This window comes from Acomys minous (assembly GCF_964271855.1).
Source record: "Acomys minous genome assembly, chromosome: 16".
Classification (NCBI taxonomy): domain Eukaryota; kingdom Metazoa; phylum Chordata; class Mammalia; order Rodentia; family Muridae; genus Acomys; species Acomys minous.
In genome coordinates, this window is record NC_140498.1 from 49,909,586 (window position 1) to 49,934,172 (window position 24,587).

Genomic DNA, 24,587 nt, shown 5'->3' on the forward strand with positions numbered 1-24,587 from the left:
GCTTCAAACTTACCAAACTCCTGCGTCAGCAGGAATTCCCATCGCTGGCTTACAGATGTGACCCAGCACACCTGGCCTACCTAGCAGCCCTGCCTTCAGCTGGTGGTTTTTGTAGAGATGAATTCTTCATTTAGCCACGTGCCTGCTTCACGACGATCAGCTGTTTAAAGTTTATACTTTAATATGTACCTTCCTGTGGGACACGGATGACTGTAGGAAGGGTCCTTTAGTCTCTGGTTGCCTCCTTTGACACTTAGTCCCTGACTCCTGCCATCTGCTGTGTGGATCCAGTACAGACAGTGGCATCCATATAAGAGATGAATTGTTTTCTCATTTTAATGACTAAAGGTCATACATCGACACTGCCTTTCCCATCCCATCCCATCCCATTTCTTTTCTTTTCTTTCTTTTTTCTTCCTTCTGTTTCTAGAGTGAGGCAAACAAGCTGTTGCTTGTCTTCATCTAGAACATGGAGCTTTCTAGATTTTGGTTCCACTGCCCACCCTGGAAACAATGGTCCTGGGACACAGTTGTCTTGTGACTCAAAGACTGGAATCCCCAGCACTCAGGCTGCCTAGGGATCTGTGGATGGCAGTGCCAGCAAGGCTCAAGGTTGTCCCTGAAAAGTTGACTGTTTTTGTGCTTTGGGAGTGAACTTGTGGGGAATCTGTTGATGAAGGTTATGGCTTCTTTGCTCAAGGGGGGGAAAAAGGCACAAACCAATTTTCCATTCAATTCCAGAGGAGTTCAGCGATCCTTTGACGCCCAGGATGAAGAGCCTGTTTAGAAGTGAAAAAGGCAAGTTAGGTTTGCAAGGTCCTGTCCGTTTCAGAACTCCCCCTCCCCAAACCCTTCCTGAGGTTCAGGCCATGCCTATTGCACAGAGGTAGGAAAGGGCATGAACTTTGATTTCAGACATTCAGGAGTGAGACTCCACTCACTCTTTCAGTGAAGAGCAGAGTTCATATGGGCAATTCCTTACTTGTAAAATGGGTTATGACAATCTATACCTTGTGATGCTCCCCTCTGTTTGCTTGGTTCCAGCTTTGTTAGCTTGCTTGCCTATTCCTCAAATATCTAATGTCTTTCTGGCCTCAGAGCCTCTGCACTTTTCTGTATGCTCTGCCTGACATGTTCTTTCCATCCTCTTCATGTGTGTGAGCTAACTCTCTGTTACTGCAACAAACATCTGTGCTAATCAACTTACACAAAGAGTCATTTTGGCTTCTGGTCTAGGCAGTTTTAGTGCACGCACTGTTGACCTTGGTTGTGAGGCAGCATGCCTTGGCAGGAGCATGTGGTAGAACACAGCTGTCCTTTTCATGGCCAGAAGGGCAAACAGTGAGAGAGAGGAAGTGGCCGAGTCCCACAGCATTTTTGAGGACATGCCTCCAATGACTGAAGACCTCCAGCTACCCCTAACTCCTAGGGTTCCCAGCATCACCTACAGTGTCATTGATGGAAACTGAGCTTTTGATATGGATCTTTGAGGGGCAGTCCAGATCCAAGCCATGGCATCTCATGACCAGCCCATGTCTGCTCACACAAGTCTTACCTCTTCATAAAATGTCCTGATATCTCTTCCCATCTCTCTAACTTCTGAGCCACCAAATCTAACGAAGCACTAACTGCTCCCCCCAATTCTTCCCTATGTCAGTAGTCAATTTCCACTCCCTCTCTCCCAACAGCCTCTGACAACTATGTCTGTATTTTCTCTTTATGGATTTATCTATTCTAGACATTTGCTATAAACAAAGCCATATAACTCAGGCCTTTTGTCTGATTTCCTTCTCTGCAAAGTTCTCAAGTTTTGTTCACGTTGGGGCTGGTGTCAGGGCTCTATTCTTCCTCTTCATGGCTGAGTAATATTCCATTTTCTACACTGCATTCTGTTTACTGGCTGATGGACATTTGGGCTGTTTCTACTTTTTGGCTGTTGTTATAAACATCTGGCTCTGTTGGCTGCATCGCTCTTTGTTTATTTCAGCTCTTGCTTATTTTTATTTAACATATTTATTTTTATTCTCTCCCATAGAATGTAAGCTCCAGGAAGGCCACGACCTCTTTCAGCCTGTGCAGTGCTGTATCCCCAGGGCCTCGTGTCATGCATGGTACCCTGTAGACAATAAACATCTGTTGAATGAACAAATGTGTGCAAGCTGTCGTTATTCTCCTGTCTTTTAACGGATCCCATCCTGTCCTCTGGCCCCTGTAGGATGCTGGCTTTACTGTCCTGGGTCTCTCTCTCTCTCCCTTCAGGCTTCTCCATGGCTGTGGTTCCTACCTTAGCCTACTACCACAAATCACTCTCCTCATGCAAGGCCTCTGTTGCTCTAGCACAAACTCAAGATTGAGTCTGAGCAAACAGTTGGCAAATGGGGCGGGCTTTCAGAAACACATGCCCAGATGCGGGCTTGCTAATCCTCTGGGTTCAGATGGATCTAGGAAGTTTCATGTTGCTGTGAGCCTTTAGCTAGCAGTCTCACCGCTATGATGGCTTTGACAGAGAGACCCTGCTGAGCTCCGAGGGGTCTGTGTGGACCCCCGAAGCAGTCTGCCTCCTCTGACGTGGGTCCTGAGAGTCCACGAGGCTCAGCATGTGCGGGTGTATCCCCTAAAACATGGAGGTAGGGCTTGCAGGAGGAGTCCCAAGAGGAGATCCATATGAAGACATTCATCGACGTGTTGGTTCCTGGAATCGCTCGTAATTACAGAGATGAGGCCACTGGTTTTCACAGAACCCCTCCATACTTGTAGTTGGCACCCACTGTGGGCTGGTTGGTTCTCCCATCTTGCTAGGCTTGCAGATGGAGACAGGCACTTCTGCAGGTAAGTAGATACGGGACTGAGAAGGCTGGAGAAATCTGTTGTGCTTTGCAGGGCATGAAATCACCTGACTGTCAGCCCTTGCTTAGCTCCATGTGCGTGAACAAAGGGGAAAACAGAAGGAGGTTCCTGAAGATCAAATCGGTGGAGGGATTCACATGGAATTACACTCCAGTGCTACATATGTTCATGTCATGCAGGGTAAATAAAGAGGGAGGTGTGTTGGTGGGTCTGTCCTTAGGGTGTGGTGCCTGTCCTTAGGGTATGGCATCTGACAGTTGTCTCTGCTCTGTTCTAAGTACAAACACACCTTACATCTCATGGAGGCCATCGATATCAGTTGAGCTGCGATCCCATCCTCTTAAAAAGGCAGCAAATATCAGTAAAATGAAAAGGTTGGTTGACATTTTTGTTCTGTACACTGACTGTGTAGCCTTGAGCAGGTGAGCTCACCTCTCTGAGCCTTTACTTACTTTTCTGTAAAGGAGTAATACTCCTCGTAAGACCCACAGGAAGGTCTATACTTTTGCTTAGGTAAGGGGTGCCATTGTTTTCCACGTTAGCCTGGCGATTAGAGTATTTACTGATGCTGGACCACGGCCTAGTGAGAAGTGTTGGCATCTGTGTTGGGCATAGAGAACTCAGTCTCTGGGCTGGAGCACACTGCGTGGACCTACCATCTGTCCCCTTCAGCAAGTGACTGTGTGACCTCTGACCACCTCAGCAGCCCCATCCTGTGGGTGACCTTGCCTGTGAGCAGCTTGTAGAGGGACTGTGTAACCTCTGGTCACAGTCATTGTATCTTTCGCTTCTGTGTTTTCCTCTGTTCTGTTCCTAACTGGAATGGTGACTCTCTAGAAGGGATGTCTTTGTCCTTTGTCCAGTCTGCGCAGAGCTGGGCACACGACAGGTTTCCATGGCTGTATTGTGAATAAACGGAATTCTGTTCTTTCTTTCTCCAGAGCCCTTGCAGATGTCATGAGGCCACAGGGCCACTGCAACACTGACCACATGGAGAGAGACCTTAACATTGTCGTCCACGTGCAGCATTATGAGAACATGGACACAAGAACCCCCATAAATAATCTCCGTAAGTACGGGTGCACCGGCCACTTCCAGCCCTACGCTCGCATGGCGGTGGTAACTCAAGGATGAGTTAGAAGACTTCTCTGTTCCATGTGGATGCTGAGTTTGGCACGAGCAGTGGCTTGGTTGTGTTTTCTGTTAAATAGTGGTCCACTTGATTGGCTCTTCTGGATGACTTGATTGCTCTATCATTGTTGATCTATTAACTTGGTGGTCATGTTGAGTGTTACTTAGCCAATGGGATGTTTTGATTTAGGTTATTAATCTCTTAATAATCTGTCTCATTGGTTCCTGTTGATTGGGTTGTGTTAGCTATCAGTGCGTCTTGACTGGGTCATTGGTTAACCAATAATCCATTGCTTTATTTGTCTTCTGAGGTTGACTAGTTGTTACTTTTGGGTTTCATGCTGTTTTCAATGAACACAGAATTTTATCTTTTAAAACATAAAATGAGCTCCACAAAAAGACTTATAACATATGCCACCCTAGGGTGTGTGTGTGTGTGTGTGTGTGTGTGTGTGTGTGTGTGTGTGTGTGTGTGTGTGTGTGTTTAGTGGGGGATTTTGAGTTCTGGTCACAATGATTTGGGATGAATATGTGTGCCTCTATAATAGTAAATGTAGTTCTTTTGCTTGGCCAAGAAAAAAGACTTCTCTTGCTGCTGTGTTTCAGTAGTTGTTCTTCCTGGGACAAAGCATCCTTGGGGACCCTAATTTGTTCCCACAGGTTTCCTTTATTCTCAAAGGTCCGTACAGATAACACACAATGGAGCTGATGCTCTGGTTAGGAGTTGAGGAACAATGCAGATGCTTGATTTCATGAGTGCCCATTACTACGATGCCATTCCTAACAATCATGTTCTCAGGTCAAAGCAATGTGAAACTCATGGTTGAAAGCAGCAGCAGCAGACAGTTGGAAGGGCACATTGAACCATAGTTGGAGGCTCCCAGCGGCAGCAGAAGCATTGGCATCATGCACTTTCCCAGGATGGGCATCCTTTGCTGAAACTCCCCCACAACTGCAAAGCTTGTTCATTGCTGAGACATAGTTTCAGAATGTTAGGTTACACATCTTATAATCAGTGGGTAAGGAAGAGGCCTTTGACATAGATGGTACGAATCCTCTGATTCTATATGATGATAATGTCTCATGGTTTTGGAGATTTTTGCCGTGTGTAGGCAATGACAATATTTGACATTGACATGGGTAGGAAAGTGGGCCACCCAATGAGGTGCTTCAGGCTTTGTTATATTAAACAATTACATATTTCTTATCTGCGAACTGGATCATAATATGGTATTAGAAATCAACACACTGTGGTGCAAACCTACACAAGATTTTTCTTTTGGAACTTTTATGTGCAAACACCACAGACCCTGAAGACAGGATGAGTGGTGGCAACCATGGCTCGGCAGCTTCTGTATCTGGCTCTGGTTTTCACCGAGTGAACATGTGCTCTTTCCAAGTTTGATGAGTGCGGACCCCAAATGGCATAAACAAATGAAGACCATCAAAGCAAAGACACGGGGTGGAGTTTCTGGCTATGGAGGGTGTTGGTTAAAGTCTCTGTCTCCGAGGTGATTTTGAACCACACTGAAGTTGTTCATCGAACAGCAAGTTTACCCAGCGTTCATCACCGCACAGGCAAAGGGTCGGGGAACGAATGCTGATTACTCTTGCTTAGATAAGGACCTCTGTTTAAAATTGTGCTGAAGATGGATGTCCAAGGACTGAATAATTCAGGGGTCTCTGAGCTGTGTGTGTGACTCTTCTTGGCTCTATATTTGTGCCTGGTGATCCAGGCCATGCTTGGGTAGGATGGCATTATATTCCTGAGTCACATTCCCAGACTTCTTTTTCTTTCCTTTTTCTTTTGAAAACAGGGACTCACTTACTAATACCCATGCTGCTCTTGAACTCTTCTGAAGGCCAGGGTCACCTTGAACTCTAGATCTTCCTGTAGCTGGAGTCACAGGCAGGCCTCACAAGGCCTGGCCTATGGTCTTTGATTTCAAGGAAAACACTACAGGACCATGTTCCTGGTAAACCCCAGGGGAGACATCCACTAGTGCTATCACCAGCATGGTGTCCTTGCAAGAACAGCTACGGATACTGCTTTCATGTAATTCTGCTATGTTGACCCAGTCCTTTCCCCTCGAGCATTCCTGAGAACACCTGACTAAGAACAATAGGGAACATGGAGCCTTGTAAGTTGGATTTATACTAGAAAGATAAATTGTATGCAAATCAATCTATGAATCATAGGTAAGAGCAAGAATGAGCTTCTTTGTAATGGGTTATTTATCTTTTTGTTGGTTCATAGGAACTTTTTATATATTATAGTCACCTAAAATGTGGATTCAGAAAATGGAATGATCTTGGGAGTTCACTGAGAGGCTAGTTCTACATGATTGATATTAACACTTAGTGGGGCCTCAACAAGCTCAGCAGTCACCAGAACCCATTTCAGTAGATGGGGTGAGGACTCTTATCTGATCAGTGGAAAATTAGATCAGCCCTTCATAGAATTAGCACAAACCTGAGTTTAAAACCACTCCCAGGGCATTGTGGGAGCTGTAGTGACTGAAATTGCATGCACTTGTGATACACCAAGAAGGGAGGACCATTCTATTCTTAAGCTTGTTCCTCACTTAACATTCAAGTTGTTGGATTTGACAGTCTCATGTCCTTTTCATCTCTGCCCTACAACCCCGTTGACAATGCTTTTGGAAAGAACTTTTCTTTAATTCTTTCTTCATCTTCCCTCCTTCCCCCTCTCTATACCTCTGCCTCTCTCTCCTTCTTGTTCTCCTTCTCCTCTTCTTCCTCCTTTTCCTCCTCTTTCTTCCACCAATCTATGAAACAGGATCCTATTTTTGTGTTTTAGGCTTGCGATCCTCCTGCCTCAGCCTCCTGTGTGCTAAGATTCCAATCCCACGCCACTATGAGGAGCTCTCATCCTCTTTAACACTCAGGCTAGCTCACCTTTTCCGTTTGGGTCAAATGTTACAGGAGCTAACATGCTGTGTAGAAATCCAGGTGTTCGGAAGGTGAGGGGTGCTAGGAGAACAGGGAGGACAGAGCTTCAAGGTGGGAGGCGTTATTGCCAGTTTTACTTTGTAAATTTCCCAGGGTTGATGCCCCCGAAGGCTGGACTAGCTTTCCCTTTGCCCCCAGAAAAAAAATGCTGGTTCTGTTTTTTCCAGGCATCCTGTGGTGGTGCCTAAGCACAATCGGTGTGCTAATCAGAAAGACCTCTTGTCTTCCAGTGGACCACTCCCTCAGAAGCTCCGTTGAAACCTAGGTGGATGTGTCTCAACTTAGCTGTGTTAGCGGCTGTAGCTTTTGATACTTTTGCTTACACGCGCTCACAGAGGCCTGTAGGTGGGCTTCCGCACACTCCTTACACACTCTTTTCTGTTAGCAGCTTATGTCATTGAGGCTCACTTAGCAGATGGATCTGCTTGGGCAAATTCCTGGTACTTTTCACTGTAGACACTGCTTGAGTTTGCAAACGTTCCCTTTGTGTCTCATGACCCACTCGGTTGGCACCCTGTCTTTAGTGCAGCATCCTTTGGTAGCTGAGTTTTAGTTGTGTGATATTGTAGCATGGTGGGATGAAGATGGAGAGCAATATTAGCTCAGGTACAGGATGCCATCCGGTGCCTGCAACACCCATATGAGAGCAGCCATCTAGGCGGGTGGAGTGAAAACAGCTGCTACCTGGAAAGTGCCTTGAGTATAGGGTTGTGCGGCAAAGTTGCTTATTTATGTTTTTATGCACATGTACAATGTGGCTTTGGCACTTGGCACCCCCCTCCGTCTGCCTGCCTGCCTGTCTGTCTATCTATCTATCTATCTATCTATCTATCTATCTATCTATCTATCCTCTCTCTCTCTCTCTCTCTCTCTCTCTCTCTCTCTCTCTTTCTCTCTCTCTCTCATGTTTATCCATCCGTCCTTCTAGCTATCATCTATCTGTTCCATGAGTATATGTGGGCGTGCTTACCCATGTGTCAGCATACAGAGGCCAGAAGTCAACATTACATGGTTTCTATCTTTCTTTCTTTCATTGAGCCTGGCCCTTTCCATCATGGTTAAAGGTTTGTTGGCCAGTAATCCCCACAATCCCCCTTTCTATCTACCAGTGCTGGTGTTACAATGCTTACATGCCCAGTTTTTACAAGGGTGCTGGGATCTGAACTTGAGCCCCTGTGCCTGTGCAGCAAGTACATTACCCACTGGGTCACCTTCCTAGCCCACTACTACTACTACTACTACTACTACTCATCATCGTCATCATCATCATCATCATCGTCGTCGTCATCATCATCATCATCGTTGTCATCATCATCATCGTCGTCGTCATCACCATCATTAATTATAATGCATCATTATTTAAGCAATTGAGATTTCACCCAATACTGGGGACAAACAGTGACTGAATATTTTAAAACATGGACTGTAAGACAAAGAGAAGCTCCCTGTGTTCCAGCCCCGTCAAGCCTGCTTTCCAACTTGATCTCCAAACATACCTCCCATAAACTGAGCGGCAGACACATGACTCAGTGTGCTGCGTATGCAGGGCCACTCACTTGTCCATCTTCACCGAGGTTGGGATGGGATGTCCCACGCTTGGCTTTTGGAAAATTTGGCACAGCTGTTTGTAGATATTTTGTAATGTGTAGGGGGCAGGGGATTCTCTAGGCAGGGCAGGCAGGAAGGTCAATATTGGTGCCATTACTTAAGAGTAAAGTATATGCAAGTTAGGGTGATGTTAAGAGTGACTTGGACAGATGGCGGTGTTAATCCCTAACCACAGTGATTCCTCAAGACCCACAGTCTTTGTCATTGTAAGGACAGGAAACTGAGGCTTTAAAACTTCAATGAAACAACATTTATACAATTATGAATTGGTATAACTGGGATTTTTTACCCCAAGGCCAGGGCTTGAACCCATGTCCTCACACACCATAGGCAAACACTCTACCACTGGGCTACAGTCTTAGATCCCTTTTATCTTTTATTTTGAGACAGGTTCTTCCCAAGTTGCCAAGGTTGGACTTGAACTCATGTTGTAGAGCAGGACAGTTCTCAAGCTTTGGAGCTCATCCTCCATAGCAGCTAGGATTATTGGTCCTCACAGTTGGGTCCCATTGAAACTGAGCCAGCGAGGCCCCAACAGCTATGATTAACACCATTTGACCTCTCTTGTGTTGCAGGTGTTTGCAGGACATGTGGGTGTCCCTCTGGGGATAGGCATTTTGAAGGACATGCGAAAGGGACTGAAAGCTCCTTTGGTGCCCCAGGAAAGAGCTATTTTAAGCTATACATCCAATTTGCCATTTTGTAGTGAGGCCGTCTATAGAGGCCTGACATCTATTGAGCACTTGCTGTGTGCCAGGCACCGCGTTAAGTGCTGTGAACATGTTAACTCAGTTAGTGTCCAAAACGACCCTCAGGTAGCGGAGCCCTGTTTTCGCCTCCTGCTCCTGTCCTGCTGTGCCCTGCACCCAGCACGTTGTTCCCAGGGCTTCTCACTCAGCAAGCCCGACTCTAAACTGTGCCCTTAGCGAGACCATCTTGTTTGTCTCTGGCTGCCAGTCATCTGCTGCTCCAATCTCACCATGATTAAAAAAAACACACATTGTTCTATCCAAAATTGTCTTGTTTTATCCATCCGTCTTCCAGAACATCCCCAAACCCATGGAGAACAGTGCTATGTGTGGTCACAGTCTCCTCCCTGACCCTGGGGCCTGTGTCTGCACATGACAGCAACTCCATGAATGTCTGTCTGGTGAAGAAAGAGGCCTGTAGGTGGGCGCCATTATTTTAGTTTATGGATAGAAAACCAAAATGGAGGCAAGTTAAGGAATTCATCCAACATCTCGACTGAATGAGATTTACCTTAAAGCATTCCAGAAAAATACAAAGTTGTGGGAAACAAAATTGGAAAAACGCTGAAAGTCATCGTGTCTGGGTCAAATACATGAAGTTTATCCATTTCTCACTATGTCCGTGTATGTTTGGAAATGTACAAGTTAGGGATTGTTGTGGAAGCTCCTGCCTGTGGTGTCACAGTGAATAACAGAGGAGCCAGGACTCACACCCAGGTGAACTGTGTGCTGTGGGCTGCCTCCTTGTGACATTTAGATATCAGGAGTGGGGTTTCACTAGTGACTTCTGTGTACGCGTGACCAAAACACCTGACAGAGTAACTAAAGAGAGGGAAAAAAAATCCTCATGGCTTCAGAGAGTTTCAGCCCATTGCTGGAGGAAAATCATGCATAGCGGTTCATTCCATGACAGCAGGAGCATATGCAATGGGAGTGTATATGGCAGGGGCTGTTCACATCATGGACCAGGAAGCAAAGACTGAGGTAAGAACCAGGGGCAGGTACAGCCTCCAGAGGCCGTCCTCCGGTTCAGCCAACTTCCCAAAGGTTCCACAGCCTCCCAAATAGAATGTTCAAACATGAACCTGAGGGGGACATTGTGATAACAGATTAAGACCAATGCCAGCTCAGGGACATAAGTTGGCAGAATAGACAAAGTTTCATTCTTTATTGGAGTTGGGAGGACAGGAATGTACCCGGGAATGTTGGTCCCTGGCTTTCTGAGTTTTCCTCAGGACAAGCTATCTGATCCTAGATCAATCACTTGGGCAAGGTAGATGGTATCCTTGGGTCCTTGTAAGTAGTGTGGTAGGACAGATGCCATAAGCAGTGTGTAGGTGCGAGAGTGTGGGAGGTGGAAGATGAAGTCGACGGCACCTGTTCACTTTGTCCCTGTGTCCCTAGTGCTAAGACAGTGGCCTATGTTCATAGATACTTGCTGGGTCAGTGAGTGAATGAGTGTCTAACATAAGTGTGTGCTCAGTAGTGACCCCACTGACATGCACAAGCACTTTTGATGCACAAGCTTTGATGGAACTTGGCTCATTCCTCCTGAGGCAAGGGTTTAACTCTTTTATGATGTCATGTATAGCAGCTTGTTCCTGAAATCAGTTTTTCCCATGGGAAGACACATTGCTTATCCTATCTGACTCTAATGGCCTTGGAACATTTATTAGTGTGTTAAATAGCTAATGAAAGTGAACCAGACTGGGTCGGTAAAACCATGCAGAGGCTGAGCACAGTGCCCTGTGATGACTTCAGGTGGCCTCAGCTTGAGAAATCCACCTGTCTCTGGGAGTGGAACATGGGGAAGGTGCTTGTCAAACATGATTAGCGTGAGTATGAGGCAGTGCCGGGAGCAAGTGGAGGGCTTGGCTGCAGAGGTGGGCAGCTGGGATTGGGACTTTGTCTCTCTATTACAAAAAGGAGTATATCACACCTGTCACACGAGTACTGTGAGGATGAACAGAATGAGCACATGTAAGGAGCGTAGCACCATGCCCGCTTACATACGTGTTGCCTGTGGAATGAGCGAGCGACGATGGGTGTTACAACTGTCTGGTCGCTAGGGAGCAATGATGTGGACGGAGATGCACTCACTGGACTTTTGTTTACGGTAGTTTCATTTTCTCTGTTGGTTGACAACACTGTGTGTGTGTGTGTGTGTGTGTGTGTGTGTGTGAGAGAGAGAGAGAGAGAGAGACAGACAGACAGACAGACAGAGACAGAGACAGTGACACACAGAGAGACACAGAGAGAAAGACAGAGACAGAGAGGCACACACACACACACACACACACACACACACACACACACACACATGTTGGTATGTGTACATTGTGTGTACTGTCAACAAAGAGACAAAACCTGTACTGGTTAGTTTTATAGCAACTTGACACACTCTAAGATCATCAAAGGAGGGAGCCTCAACTGAGAAGGTGCCTCCTTAAGGCTGGGCTGCAGCCATGCTTTCAGGCATTTCCTCAATTAGAGATCAGTGGGGGAGGGTCTAGCCCACTGTTGAGCAATGCCCGGGCTGGTGGTCCCGGGTTCTATAAGAAGCAGGCTGAGCAAGCCAGTGAGCCGCACCCTCCACGGCCTCTGCATCAGCTGTGCCTCCAGGTTCCTGCCCTGCTTGAGTTCCTGTCCTGACTAATGAACTGTGATATGGAAGCCTAAGCTGACTCAAGCCTTCCCTCCCCAAGTTGCTTTGGTCATGGTCTTTCATCATAGCAATAGTAGCCCTAACTAAGATGGAGCTTTAAAAGGGAAAAAAAATCTCTTTCTGTAAGTTCTTTTCAAAACTTTCTTCCTATGTGGCCACAGAAGCTGCCCAATCAGCTTTGCGCTGCCTTTCCAACTGGCTGTAGGAAAAAAAACCCCAAGGGATCAGGGCTGTGTCTGGTTGAATTTCAAAGATGCCAAGTTGTGTTTCTTGCATGCCAAGGGAAGCATGTCCTTGGACATGATTCCTTTGGGAGAACATTTCTGTCCTCATGTATGGATTATGGGAGGGCTCCACTTGCTATATGTGTGTGAAGAGGGGTACATTTGCTATATGTGGGTGAAGGGTGGGGTACACTTACTTTGTGTGGGTAAAGAGGGGTACACTTGCTATGTGTGGGTAAAGAGGGGTACACTTGCTATGTGTGGGTGAAAGGTGGGGTACACTTGCCATGTGTGGATAAAGAGTGGGGTACATTTGCCATGTGTGGATGAAAGGAGGGGTACACTTGCCATGTGTGGGTGAAAGGAGGGGTACACTTGCCATGTGTGGGTGAAGGGTGGGGAACACTTGCCGTGTGTGGGTGAAGGGTGGGGTACACTTGCCATGTGTGGGTGAAGGGTGGGGAACACTTGCCGTGTGTGGGTGAAGGGTGGGGTACACTTGCTATGTGTGGGTGAAGGGTGGGGTACACTTGCCATGTGTGGGTGAAGGGTGGGGTACACTTGCCATGTGTGGGTGAAGGGTGGGGAACAATTGCCGTGTGTGGGTGAAGGGTGGGGTACACTTGCCATGTGTTTGATGGACTAGAAGGAGTAAAAAGTGAAACAAACCTGTTTGTGTGTCACCTACCATGTCTGTGCATTTAACTTCCCTCAATAGCACCATTAAATGATGGAAACATCCTTTGCAGCAACAAAGGATCAATGATGAAACTGGCTCAGGTGCATTGAGTGACCTGCCCAAGGTCGCAGAGACACTAGGGAAGGAGTTGGGGCTCTGGCTGTAAACTCACATACCAAGTTGCAGATCTTCTTGTGCTTTTCCCAGCAGCCCTTGCTGCACAGTATGTCAAAGTCATGTTTCTTTTCTCTTTCTTTGCCTTATTGATTAATTCTCTCTTAAGAACTGCAGCATTCAATTATCCTCATCTTTGAAAATAAACCCATTTAAGTAAAGTCACCCGTTCCGTTCTAGAGCACCAAACATTTCTGACAGTTGTTTACTTGCCTGGAATTAATATTTCCTCTGTATCAACTTTCAACTAGCATTTAAAAATTTCCTCTATGCATCAATGGGAGAAATAGGGCTGAGGAGGCTTTCTAGAGTGTATCCTCTTGGCTCTCACAATACAGTGAGGGGGATGAAACAGTGATGGTAACAATGGGGCTAGCAGAGGGTACCCTGCAAACATGCAGAGGGTCTCCCTAGAACACGGGGCTAGAGAGGAGGAAGGGCAGCTTTTCCCGAGAAACTGATGATATTTGTTCTGCAAGAATAATACTCCCCCAATAGCTTTCTAAGAAAACAGAGGTCGTGAAATACTCCGATGATTACTCCATTGATTAAAGGGAGGACTTTGAGCCACAGGAAACTTTTTGTACATATGAAAGGTTTTTACAAATTTTTTTTATATTGCAAATTGTATGAAGAAAGGTGCTTTTGTTTGAATAGGATCATAAATGATTGTGGTAGAAAAATAGTAAGATGCTAAGCCTGACAGAGGAAGCCTGGATTTCAGAATCAGCTATTAAGAGTTTAATATGGGTTATTTTCTGGTTAGAGGACTCTTCACTCAGCCAGCCACTGTTTCTTTCTAGAAGAGATTAATATTGATCTTTTGCTTCTTTGGAAATTAACAGCCAACAAAAATAAGTAATATGCTTAATATCATGATGCATACATTAAAATAATTTACAGTAAGGTTTGAGGAAACCTGCCTTAAAAAAAATCCCAGTAAGCATTCTCAATAAAGTTAATTACAAGTTGAAAGGAAATCTCATTACATTAGCCTGAGAATTACAGTTAATGAAACCGCGTGTAATCACAATCTGAATATTTCATTAAATGGAGATTTGAAGTCATTAATTCAGGTATTCAGCCTGGAGTCTTGAGCTAAGGCGGACAGTGCTCACATCAGCTCCTGCATTTAGTTACTTAAATCCAGCACCCTGGACCTGCGGAAACCCACCCAGCCCAGGCGCACAGCTGTCCGCAGTGCTGAACCTCTTGTCTCTAGCTACTCAGCTCAAGTTAGCCAGGCAGAAAAACCTACCTTGGGGAACTTGGGGCTGGGGGAGGTTTGGTATCATCTCACTTTTGCTGTGTTTCTGACTTCAGAGAGGCCGGGGAGCTTACAGAGGAGGAGACCTGCAGTCCAGGCAGTATGCTAGGTTTACAATTTTTTTCAATAAAGGAAATTAAAAAGCAACTACTAAATGTTATCTTTAGCATGCCATAAAAAATGTGGGAACTTAAACATCAAACATTTAGGTAAGACCTAGTTCCCATAACAACAGCAAGGCCTAGCTGGACCTGGTGGCACCTGCCTTCCTTCCCAACGCTCTATATGAAGACTGTAGGATCAATGCCAGCCTGTGCACCAAAACAAGACTCTGCTTCAACACCCAGCAGCACCCCCACCAAACAAAAAGTAAAGAAAAACAAGCTCCAAAGCCTAAAACAAATGAAATTATCACCATGAAAGTGACTATCCCATGAATTTACTACTCTTTCCTCACTCTTATCTATCTATCTATCTATCTATCTATCTATCTATCTATCTATCTATCTATCTGTCTCTCTTAAATCCAGCTATCTTTCAATTAATTGAACATGAGAATATGGGTTTAAATCTTGTCTGTTTGCTTATTAAATAAGTATTTACAAAATTCTGGGCATTGTGACATGGGCTAGGTATATAGAAATTACCATTGTGTTTCTACAAATCATATCTGTCTGTCTGTCTGTCTACCTGGATATATTTAATAAATAAATACATACATACATTAATCAAGGTACAGAAAAATGTATGGATCTTCTTTAAGTTACATGGCCATAAAATCTGGTCAATACTTTAAAAAAAATCACTGAACATTTAGGGTACAATGAATGATCACAAATATATTTTGACTTGGCAGTTCCCTAGGGACCTGGAAGCAAGGGATAGACATTTGCAGTGATGTCATACAGTAATATTGTCATACAGTGACTCGCCTGTGGTTGGAAGAAAGCTGTCCACAAAGTTCAGATATTCTTGACATTTCTAGCAATGTATTGGATTACCAATAAGTCTTGACTTGGTAGCTGTGTGAGGGCAGAGTGCAATATTTGCTTTCTTTACTGGGTGGTAGCAGAAAAGAAGGAAAAAATACTCATCAAGTTTTCATTATTTTTTAAATGCGTGTGTATATTTAATGGTGAACTGATCACCAATCAAAGAATTCTCTGGTGAGCGCTCACAAAGAAGTTGTATAAGCAGGAAGAAAACTGTTTTGCTGTGAACACTTTTTGGTCTGCTGATAACCTTAGAGGTGGCCGGCTCAGAGGCTGAGCTGTTATTTTACAGCACGCTTTAAATGTGCCTGAACTGTGCCCAACCCACGCATTTACACTTGCCCTCCCCTTTTCTCGAAACACGCTTCTCCGTGATCCTCTCAGGTCCAGATCCTCCTCACAGCCTTTCCCAAACCGTTGCTGTGGTTTGAATATACAGTACCCCTTAAGGCCTGTGTTAACTCTTCAACACTCGATCTTCACCTGGCGGTGGAACCTTGCGGAGGGGAGACATAGCCGAAGAAAGTGGACGTTGAAGTTTTGGGTGTATTTCCACTTCCTGTCTGTTCCACGCTTCACATTCTATCAAGATGTGGGTCCGCTGAGCACCACTGCCCTGTGTGGGTCAGCTGAGAGAGCACCACTGCCCTGTGTGGGTCAGCTGAGCACCACTGCTCCGTGTGGGTCAGCTGAGAGAGCACCACTGCTCCGTGTGGGTCGGCTGAGAGAGCACCACTGCCCTGTGTGGGTCTGCTGAGCATCACTGCCCAGTGTGGGTCGACTGAGAGAGCACCACTGCCTCGTGGAGCTGCCCTGCTTTCCCTCCACGGTGTGCGGCATCTCTTCAAATGTTCTAGCCTAAGGAAGCCCCCTTAACGTTGCTTTCAGCCAAGTGTGTTGTCACAGCAACATGAAAAGTAACAAAAACCTGTTCTCTCTTAAAACACCTGCCCAGGGTACAGCCTCTGTGTCCAGTGGCCTTGACCGGATCTACTCTGGGAGTTTGCCATTTCCCTTCCTCACAGCTCACCTCACTATCTGAACTCACTTCTCTTCCTTGTTCCTTTTTCTGACTTTCCCACCCAGATGTCAGCCAGCCGAGTGCGTTGTCTGACTCATTTCTTGCTCTATCCCCAGTGCCTGCCTGGTGCTCTGTAAAAAATTGTTGGGTGAGTGAACATTGTCAGATTAAATACTAGACACTCCTTACCCCTCCCAGCCCTTACATCTGTCCTCCTCTTCCCTGTAACTCTCAGCACTCCACCCAGAGTCTGGCTTCAAGTCCCAGCATCCGTCCTGATGCCCTGCTGGGTGGAGTCTCTCGGAAGACATCTATGTTGAGGTGATATCCACTTATAAATGAATATATACCATGCATACCTTCCTGGGTCTAGGTTACCACACTCAGGATGATCGTTTCTAGTTCCATCCATTTGCCTGAAAATTTCAAGATTCCCCTGTTTTTTAATAGCTGAGTAGTTTTCCGTTGTGTAAACGTACCACAGTTTCTTTATCCATTCTTCTGTCAAGGGACATCTAGGGGAGCATCAAGGCTGGTGGATCTGGCCCCGGAGGGGGGCCAGGGGGGAGGGCACTGCACAAAGTGACGCACCAACCAAGGACAATGCATGCAGAGAACCTAGACCCCGTGTTCAGATGTAGCTAATGGACAGCTCATTCCAAGTCCCTGGAATATATGTGTGTTACAAGGTTTAGAGTAGTTTGTTTAGTTTACGAGTAGATTAGAATCAGTTCAGACTCTGCCCGGCAAAGTGCTGGCAGCTTTAAAGTCCATTTCAGTCTCCCTCTGTCAGTTATTTGCTTTTGGCTAAACAAATACAAAATACTGTAACAGAGGGGCATAGGGCAGAAGAAGGCTAGAGGGTGGAAACAGGAAGATAAAAGAGAGGGGATAACAATTGAAATGTAATGTGTGAAGAAATTATACTAACTAAAATTTAAAAATACTAGGCACATTTTTATCAAGTACACCACTTCTGGTTTTCTTTGTAAATCTAGTGGAGTTTTACTTCTTGTAAATTACATCTTAGCATTGTATCTCAGTTTAGAAAATGTTATGTCCTGTGCCAAGAGACATGGTGGTGTACCTTGAAGAGCTCACACGTTTGTGTGCTGACATCTCTGGCAATTAGGAAATGCCACACGAAGGCAGTGTTCCCAAGTTCAATCTACAGATTCAATCACAATTGATTCTTTTCAGTAGTATTTACCTCGATTTCATTTACTTCAGTTTCCTGGCCTCATGACGTTCTATCCGTGCCAGTTCTCAATCCTATTAGTGTCAAAGCAAACTAAACAGGGAATTGGGTGTGTTTAATATTTATGAAATGTCTATGTTGTGTTGATACGAATAATAAAAACACCTTAGCTCTGGAGAGGCAAAGTAACCTTAATCATCCTCTGCTTAGGATCACAATATTGATTTCAGTGTGTTACCTAAGGGGCTATCTGCTGCAGCTATGTCCCACCCTTAATTATTATAGTTTACCAGGTGGTGGGGCACTCCTTCAATCTCAGCACTCAGGAGAGGCAGAGGCAGGCAGATCTCTGAAGCTAAGGCCATCCTGGTCTACAGAGTGAGTTCCAGGACAGCCAGGGCTACACAGAGAAACCCTGCCTCAACCCTGCTCCCATCCTCCTCCCCAAATTGCTACAGTTTAAAGGACATTTAAAGCACAGAGGGTAAATATCTACATATGAAGGAAAATGAAAAAACCTACAGCAGACACACAGGTCAATTCTGAACCCCTTTGCTTGGCCATAGCCCAGTGACAGGCCCTAAGCCCTGGTTTAAGCAGCAGCTAAAATGAAATCCTTAGAAAATGACCCATATTGCTGAGGACCAGTGCTTCTCAACCTTCCTAATGCTGTGATCCTTTAACACAGCTCCTCATGTTGTGGTGATCCTAAACTATAAAATTATTTTGTTGCTACTTCCTAACTGTTAATTTGTTATGAATTATAATGTAAATATCTGATATGTGACCCCCTAAAGGGGAGGAGACCCCCAGGTTAAGAACCACTGCTGTAGATAGAGGGAGGTAAGGAAACCGTTGAAGGAGTTTTCCTGGGGTTTTTTTTTTTTTTTTTGGTTTGCTTGTCTGTTTCAATTAGCATATACCAATTGTACATATTTGTCTTCTAATGACATTTTCATACAAATCTGTACTACTTTGGTCATATTCACACCTCTCCCCCTTCCTCTTCTCCTCACCTCACTCATGCTGATCCCTTCCCAGCTAGGCTCCAGGAATTTTACTGGAAAGCTAATTAGTTTAATAAAGGTCACTTATAGGAGCCTGGTTGAGCGGTTGGTTGTTCCCAGGAATGTGGGCAATGCTCCAGTGTCTACACCACTGAAGAAAATGTCTCTCCCTTAAGCAGGAGCTTTCCCTGGGGGTTGGTTTTGATCTCGGTGTGTCCAATGCAGCCGCTCATCTTGTCGAGCAACAGCTGTGCGTGAGGCATGGTATAGGGCGTTCTCAGGGGAAAGTGACCAATGTTGATAACGCATATCGGATGGCCATGACGCACCAGGCGCTCCAATGTATTACATCGTTTATTCTCTTCAACACTGTGAAAAGCAGGTGGGTTTATCCACATTTTAAAGTTGGTTTATGTTATATATAAACTTTATGTTATATATAAACAGGCATAGACTCTATATTTATTGACCAGCGAGGGAAGGATTCAGATACACTTCGGTTTCACTCCCAAGCCTGGAATCTTTCTTCCATCCAAAGTAGAATGGAAGTTCCACTGTGAGTGCTGTCGCTGCTGATTGTAGCTGCCTGCAATGAAATACTGAAATGGATGTCAAGACCGTGTTCAGACGGAGAGGACCGGAGTGCTGTGATTGCTTAGTCATGCCTACGGCGAGAGCAGGATAGAGCAGTACTCACAGGCCGTAAGTCTGTACTCTTACCTCTACTGCAGACATGATAAACGACCCTCAAAGGACAAGCGATTTTATAAATCAAGTGAGATCCATATGATATAGTGCGGAGGAATATAAACCAAATTGATAGATGGAGAAAGCCTCAAGTGTGAAGTGTGTAACATATGGTGTTTGGTTATATAGTAGGCAATTAACATATCTTTGCTTACTGAATGAGTGAACATTCGACTGAATAGTTACAAATGTGATAACTTCTGATTCTTCAGGATCCGCAGAGCTCTGCCCTTTCATCAAGTCCAAGAGCCTTCAACAGTCCACCAACACCAATGTCAACTAAAGTTTCTTTGGTTTCCTCCGGGAATGCTGATCCTGAACTGTGTTTTAACAGTGTATCTTTGATTTGTTTTCAAATCATCTTGGCTGTAACAAAGGAAAATGTGATCTACTTGTATTCTTGCAAAGTTGCTGTAGAAAATGGGGGAGTTCATGTTGTTCAGTGTTCATGTTGTAAACTTATTACTGTGTGTGCATGTTGTCTTCAGGAGAGGGCGCACATGCCACAATGAATGTGTACAAGTCACAGGATAGCTTTGTGGAGTCAGCTCTCCCCTGCCACTCTTTATATGGTGTTCTAGTTTGATTTTGTTGCTGTGACAAACACCATGACCAGTGCAACTTAGGAGAGGAAAGGATTTATTTCATTTTCATTTCAAAGCCATAGTTCATTAAAGGGAAATCAGGAAAGAAATTTAAGCAGGGCCTGACATAGCAACCACAGAGGAATGCTGCTTGCTGAGTTACTCTCAGGATCCTGCTCAGCCGCCTTTGTTATCTAGCGCAGGTCTTCCTGCCCAGGGAATGGTGCTGCCCACAGTGGGTTGGGCCCGCCCAGCCTGCTTTAGTTAATAATCGAGACAATCCCCAACAGACATGCTCACTTGCCTATCTGACTTGAGCAATTCTCCACTCAAGGCTTTCCTCTCAGATGACTCTAGATGATCAAGATGACAAAGCTAACTGGGAGACATGCTTCTTGGAACTGAACACAGGTCAATAGGCTTGTGTGGCAAATGCCTTTGCCCACTGAGCCCTCTTACCCCAGTATTCTTAATCTAGGGAATAACTTCTGTATTCCAACTTTATTCAGATCTTTTTATTGTGTTATCTAAGAGGTACTGCGCTAATGAATGGAAAACAAACCCTGTTTTTGATCACTAGAACCTGTATTTCAACAAGGGGAAACTGTCCAAATAACCAATAGATAAAAATAAGTATGGAATGCATCTTAAGATAAATATGAGGAAAATAAATGAGGGGATGTGGTTAAGACCAGCAAGGTTCCTGTGATGAAGTGGCAGCGAGGTTAAGACTCAAGGGTGAGTGGGAAGGAATGGGAGCCATGTGAAGAGTGGATAGAGAGGTGTCCTAGTCAGAGGCTAGTAAGGAGCAAAATCCCCGAGGCAGGAACACATTCTACAAGCTTGTGAAATAAAGGAGAGCAGCAGGGCTGAAGTGTGGTAAGGGAGGGGAAAGGTCACATCAGTAAATGTGAAGAAATTCTGTTCAAAACTGAGTACAGAGTAAAGTACCAGCCATAGATTATAGATGGAATATTTTAAAAAATGTAGTGTGTATGTGTGTGTGTGTGTGCGTGTGTGTGCACATGTGCACATGCATGCATGCATGCCTGCCTATGTGTGCCATAGCATGTGTGTGGAGGTCAGTGGACAACTTTTAGGAATCAGTTCTTGTCTTCCACTTTCTCCTGCCACTCTGGGCCATGGCTTCTGGGCATTCTCTGCTACTCCTCTCATCTTGGGGGTGGGAGTGCAAGTACCACAGCAGCACACCACCACAGTTGGCTTTTTTCATAGGCTTAGAGAGCAAACTCAGGTCATCTGGCTTGTACAGCTAGCTCCCTTCTCTGAGCCGTCTCCCTCTCCTATATGTGCACTAAGTCTTTTGTACTGTTAGGTGCCTACCAAGATTTTACTGTGTTTCAATGCTTGATCTTGGCATCCAGCATTGCTTCCCAGTGGCTGTGACATTAAAACACCAGCCCTTTGAAAAAGACTGCAAAATCAGAGTTCTTGGGGGCAAATAAATGAGAGATTAAAAAAAAAAAAGTTCAACAGAGCCATTTGTAAGTGTGATTATTTCAGTTTCACAAGCTGATATATCTATTAGGCATCTGGCATAGCAATTATTGATATGTAGGAGGAAGCAATAGTCCGAGAGCTGACTTTGAAAAATGCTGGTGGATTATTGCTTACCTGGCTCACTTAATCACGTCCTGTGGTGATGAACTTATTGCAGCCCAAGGCAATCCATCCTGTTTCCAGGCTGATTTCATTGACAAGGAGTTTGCCTTACATCCATTCCAATATTTTCAGCCAAACCCCTTAAAACAGCTGCCAAAGGAAGTGCACGCCCAAGCCATTAGCAATTTCCTCCCCTGTCCTCTCTGTTGCCCCGTAGCCCTCACTCTTTAAGGCTCAGAGTCACTACTCCAGGCCACAGTGTTATTACAAGCAACAGAAATCATTTCTACCAAATGTAAGGGAGAGAAAAAGAACCAAACCAATTTTTGGAAGAGTGGGGCTTGGCTCACAGAGCTAAGAAGTGTCTCAGTGTCCCAGCATGGGTAGGCAGGAGCACAGGCACTACACTTTTCTATCATCCCTCTTCTCCTGCCCTCTGACTTTGAACTCACTATCTTCCTGTCTCAGCTGCTGGAGTGCCAAGATTACAGGGTTTCAGTCACGCACTCTGTCGTGGTTTGAATATAAAAATGGACCCTATAGGTTTGTGTGTTTGAACACTGGGTCCCCAGCAGGAGGTGCCCAAGGGAAGACTGTGGAACCTTTAGGAGGTCATGCTCCTATTTTAGCCTCACCCACTTCCTGTTTACTCACTGCTTCCTGACTGTGATCACAATGTGAGCAACTCCTGTTCCTGCTGCCATGACGGACTGCGTTCCTTCAAACTGTAAGCCAAAATAAGCCTTCCCTTGTCCATCTTCTCATAGTGATGGACAATTATTAACATACATGTCCATGCTCAGCACTGGGTATTCTAACTATCGGGTTTTTTTTTCAGAGACAACGTTGGTAGCATGAATTGTTACAGTAATTTCTCTCCCTTTGTGCCTGTTAAGTTTAAGTGTCTAGAGGAGAGTCTGACTGGTTCACTCTGAGTCACATCTTCATTCCTTGACCTGGAGGGAGGTAGATATTTTATTTGTTAGTTTCATCAAGGCTGTGTAGTGTAAGAGAAGTCTACAGAAAGACAACAAGGTGGTGGTCAAAAGTAGAGTGTGGGTTTCTGGGTACTTCAAAGGGGGAGCCAGCAAAGCCCACTCTCCTTTCAGCTATGCCGTTTGTCTGGTAGTATGTAGACTTTGACATCATCCCAAGCCATCTCTGCACCATTCAGTTTCGCCAATGTGACAGCCTGTCTACCTGGTCTCCTTGGCCTGGGCCTCAGTCCCTGCCATACTCTTTGACAATGGGGATGTGCTTTTCCCTGTGGCGTTATTTAGGTACAGTCAAGAAGCCTATAGAATGCCTCCACCAAAAAACTGGCTTGCATGAACCTGAAGATGGGTATTCAAGTAATCATCAGGAAGTATTGGCCATTTAAAGTAATGATAAGGAGGCGTGGGTCATCACATCCATCTAAGGAGGACAGGGTTTTCAGGAAGCAGCTAAGGCAGATGGAAAGAACTTGCCTTGCTTGGCCACAGGGAACTTTCACGGGATGTGAGGACCTATGAAATGTGTGGAAAGCCTCAAAGACTTCTGAAAGAACTCAGAAGTGAGACTTTGTGAGCTCTTACCCCAAGCCTGAGAACCCATTTCTAACAGGTATCTTGTGAGATGTTGGGGTGATGGGTAAGAGAGATCTTTGTGATAGTCTGCAGACATGCTCCAGCAATCTTAAGCACAGCTGCCACTACCTTACCCATGAAGTCTTTGTTCCAACCTTTCACCAGAGCTTTTTGAGGGTTGCTAGGAGACAGGGGATGCTCGAGCAGTTGCGATCTGATTACAATAATCCTCTAGGTTTCCATGGTTGGAGAAGGAGCCAGGTTGGCCTGATGCCATAGTCTCTTACCTTACTATGGAGTACAGTGAGCTATAAGTGTCTCTCAGTTGTGTGAATTCAACTCTGTGATCTCAGTTCAGGGATGAGGAGAAGGGAATTGGTGGTGCTGCAGTGGGGGTGGGGGTGGGGCTGGAGTATGAGCTTGTAACATAAATAATTCAAGTGTTCCAGTCCCCCTTCCACACAATGAGCATATGCTGGAAGTGAGACAGGAGACATGTGTCTGCTTCTGCCTCAGACACATTCACTTCCCACGAGCTGCTCCAGAGTGTGATTCTAGCATTTAAAGATATGCATTTTTCATATAACTTGGCCCCTAAATACAAGCCAGTTATATCATCTGGTGCTCAACCAAAGAAACAGCCATCCTGAGGAATTTAAGTGGCACATGGCTGTAGCTGCCCCTCTGGCCTCAGCTCCCTGCTTAAGATTTTTTTTTTTTTGGTAGCCATGGGTGGCACCCTATGGTTTTGCCCATTTTCAGACTTGCATGGTCTCACTGGGGATCACTAAGGCTTACATACTTATTCCATTCCCTAGTGTTGTCTCTTGAGATCACAAAAAAAATGCTGCCAGATACCTTCATCTAATTAGCAGATTCTCTGTAAGGAAAAGCCTCACCTATCTTTGCAGCTTACCACTGACCTGTGTTCATATTGTTGGAGTTTTATGAGTCAAGTTTCAGATGGCCTATTAAGCTTGGAATTGCCCAAGATAGCTTCTCTTGGCTTCCAGACAATGTCTTTTGGCCAGTAGCCTATCTATTTCTGTGTAGTCCATCTTTAAAAATGAATGTATTGCCTGATGGTGGTGGCACATGACTTTAATCCCAGCACTCGGGAGGCAGAGGCAGGCGGATCATTGTGAGTTCGAGGCCAGCCTGGTCTCCAAAGCCAGTCTAGGACAGCCAAGGCTACACAGAGAAACCCTGTCTCGAAAAACAAAACAAAACAAAACAAAACAAAACAAAACGAAAACCAAACAAAACCAACCAACCAACCAACCAAACGAATGAATGAATATATTACTTCATTTGAATAAGTCAATGTATACATGCAGGAAAAAAGTTAAGAATATAGAGCAAACTTCGAATATCCTCCATCCTCCAGCCCCACCCATGGGGACAGATTATTGTCTAGCTTCCTAGAAATAATCTATGCATTTGTTAATGTTTATGAACACTTGCGCACATTGATTCACTTCACTCTGTGGTGGATGCCTTCCTCTGCTTGGACTTCCATAACAATGTACC

General features: G+C 45.1%; 1 protein-coding gene across 2 annotated transcripts in view; it reads left to right on the forward strand.

Annotated features, from left to right (window-relative positions):
* Positions 1–24,587, forward strand: part of SHISA9 (shisa family member 9) — a 292,272-nt gene that overhangs the window by 11,298 nt on the left and 256,387 nt on the right. For both annotated transcript variants that reach the window (XM_084763176.1, XM_084763177.1), the window contains exon 2: positions 3,789–3,916. In XM_084763176.1, coding sequence (XP_084619302.1) covers positions 3,789–3,916 — 128 coding nt within the window. The remainder of the gene's footprint in view (positions 1–3,788; positions 3,917–24,587) is intronic.